Here is a 3,048-nt window from a genome sequence, read left to right as displayed (position 1 = left end):
GTGTGTGTGTGTGTGTGTGTGTGTGTGTGTGTGTGTGTGTGTGCGTGCGTGATCAGGGCCTCTTGTCCTGTGGAGCTTGGGCCTGCTTTGATGAGTTTAACCGCATTGACTTGGAGGTGCTCTCTGTGGTGGCGCAACAGATTCTCACAATACAGAGAGGTTTGTGTTTGTGCCTTTCTCTCCCTTTGATCTTTAAGAAAGTTGGCAGCACACCTGAAACAAATTTGACATAATCTCAGCAGTGAAAAAGCAGGCTTTTCTACAAAGCACACTAACACTGGCGATGCCCAGAATTTATCCCAGAAAAAAATTTAATGTTAGTAGGTTTTGGTTAATTAACAGATGTTAAGATGCTTGTTTTAACAGTCGTACATAAACATAGAGCTTTTCGTTGTTTCCTATTATGTCAGATTTTGGACCAAATAAAATTCCCTTGAACTTGTCTGGCCTACGCAGGATTTGTTTTAAACCATGGGAGTATTTTTTATTTTTTTTACACAGATGCTATAACTTTAAGTTGGATAATCTGTAATGTTATTAGCCTGCTGTTGCCATTAACCATTTCACACACATAAAACCAGCTAAACAAACCTAAAATTCTAAAGAACCAAATTATAACTTTTACCTGTTTTACCTTTTACCATTTATTTATTACACATTAGAGTATACAGCATAGTCTATCTAAATAAACTGGTTTCTCTCTCTTTTTTGTCAACTACTGTACGTGCAGAGATGCAACTAAGGCCAACAAAGCTGTGCTGTTCTGTTCGTGCCTAAAAGCTACTGTTATAGCATACTGCTATCCCTATCTGTTTCCAAGTTGTCCTCCCCCGTCGCCCCCACTGGCACCTTAGTGCCAGTCGAAGTCAGTATTGTTAACTTTTATTACTGGAATCGTGCTAAGTTGACAGATTATTGAGTTTCTCAGCCTGCTGCCGCAAATGTTAGTACCGGTATATCAATTCATGTTTATATGTGCCACTTATGGAAATGTGCTGTTAGGAAATTCCCTAAATCAGCAGTTGGATTGAATCAAAAATCCATTTGTAGCTGACTATATTGTTTCTAACTGCACTCGTGCCCCCAGGAATTGCTGCCCACACCGAGATGTTGATGTTTGAAGGGACTGAGCTTAAACTGGATCCCTCTTGCGCTGTGTTCATCACTATGAATCCTGGCTATGCTGGACGGTCTGAGCTACCAGACAACCTTAAGGTACAGTATCAGTTCTTGTCACTGTTCCTGTTTTAATTGTTCAAAATCTGATTCTTTTTTTTCTGGTAATTTAGGAAATGGTGCTGTCTTCTAAAATTAGCTCAAATTAGATTCGATTGTTTTATGTTTCTCTCTTCTACTACTTCAGCTCAGAATCTTTTGAGCCTTAAATCATGTTTTCATTTAGTACATCTTTAACTAATTTTTTTGGTTTCATACCAGGCTCTGTTCAGGACTGTCGCCATGATGGTACCAGACTACGCAATGATTGCAGAGATTGTCCTCTACTCATGTGGTTTTGTTAGTGCGCGACCCTTGTCAGTGAAAATAGTGGCTACTTATCGACTCTGCTCTGAGCAGCTCTCCTCACAGCACCACTATGACTATGGTATGAGAGCTGTCAAGTCTGTGCTAACTGCTGCTGGAAACCTTAAGGTACGTGAAAACAGATTCACGCTCATATGAAGGGAGACTGTGTTCTTAATTAGAGGGGCAGGGGGAGGGATCACCGATCCGGGACGAGCTTCGAGCAGCAGAGAGCAAAATGGTTTGAATGTAAGCAGGCAATGTTAGCTCTGTTCCTCAAGCTCACTTCTGTGTGCTTTTTATTAGGAGCAGCACACATGTTCAGTGTGTGTATCCTCAAAACTGCCCTATTCTCAAGGCAACAGTGTTTAGGGGACATCTGTTAATTGAGCTCCAAAAAATAACCAGATTTCACTGTCAGCTGTTAAACTGCTAGACTGCAGTGGTTGAACTAAAGGACCCAAAAGTAAGAAAAGCATAATTGGGATGTGCAACATTTCTCAGCTCTTGCTCAGTCTTTCCTGATAAAAGTGGTGCTGAGCAACTTAAAAGGCAACCACTCACATAGCTGAGTGTAAGGAATTGCTTCACCCTAAAAGAGATTTACTTACATTTTTAATGCACCAGAAGTAAGTTTCAAGTCAGGTTGGGTTATAAGTTGGTGTTTCTGGGGTATTATTTTTTAATCTATTTTTCCCCAGGAGCAATCTTTTAAACACAAGAGTCTGAGGACTGGCCCATATCGGTGCATTTCAGAAAAACAACATGAACTGTTTTGCAGAGTACTGTAATTTGTGAAAGAGAGGGATGTGAGTCATAGTGACCTTATGCATACTGAGAATTTTATCATTGGGTTCTGTACAAGCATAGCAGAAAAATTAAGCCTGTCTTTTAAAATTTAGGTTTTTTTGTTTTGTTTTTTCATATGGAAATGTGTTTTGTGAGTTCCCTAGCAACAGCTGCTGATTTCTCTTTTAGGCAAATATGGCAAATATTGTTTTTCTATGTATTACATATCTTCATCCTTTTCCACTGTTGTGGTGTTTAGCTCTTTACATTTATGCTCAGAATGGTGCCTTGTCTGATTCTCTTCTCTTCACCTCAGAGTTGTTTGTTTTACCACAGCTCACCTTTCCAGAGGAGAATGAAGACACCCTGTTGCTGAGATCCATTATTGATGTCAATCTGCCCAAATTCCTGGACCACGATCTGCAGCTATTTGAGGTGTGTGGAGCTCTGCTCGACTTGATAAATGGAGTCGTTCACATCAACTGATGTCAGCTCAAGTTAATTCCAGTCAGTTCATTTGAACCCATGATGCACAAGGACAATTTAAGCACCAGTCAGAACATCTGACTGGGTTATACGTGTGTTTGCATGAGTGAACGAATATTTATGTGTCTATCATTTGTCCTCAGTCCAAACATCAAAGTCAATGTGTGTTGCCGTTGTATGTTGTGGTTAGTATGTAAGGATCTGTACAGGGAGTGCAGAATTATTAGGCAAGTTGTATTTTTGAGGAATAAT

General features: G+C 40.0%; 1 protein-coding gene across 4 annotated transcripts in view; it reads left to right on the top strand.

The window, feature by feature from the left end:
- dnah7 (dynein, axonemal, heavy chain 7) overlaps positions 1-3,048 on the top strand; it is a 73,282-nt gene that overhangs the window by 23,787 nt on the left and 46,447 nt on the right. For all 4 annotated transcript variants that reach the window (XM_005736900.2, XM_013911779.1, XM_013911778.1 and 1 more), the window contains exons 26-29: positions 57-159; positions 1,088-1,215; positions 1,438-1,650; positions 2,647-2,745. In XM_005736900.2, the coding sequence (XP_005736957.2) occupies positions 57-159; positions 1,088-1,215; positions 1,438-1,650; positions 2,647-2,745 (543 nt within the window). The remainder of the gene's footprint in view (positions 1-56; positions 160-1,087; positions 1,216-1,437; positions 1,651-2,646; positions 2,746-3,048) is intronic.

Source organism: Pundamilia nyererei, unplaced genomic scaffold (assembly GCF_000239375.1).
Source record: "Pundamilia nyererei isolate P.nyererei 1_Seehausen unplaced genomic scaffold, PunNye1.0 scaffold00071, whole genome shotgun sequence".
NCBI lineage: Eukaryota > Metazoa > Chordata > Actinopteri > Cichliformes > Cichlidae > Pundamilia > Pundamilia nyererei.
This window is presented reverse-complemented; position numbering and strand designations above follow the sequence as displayed.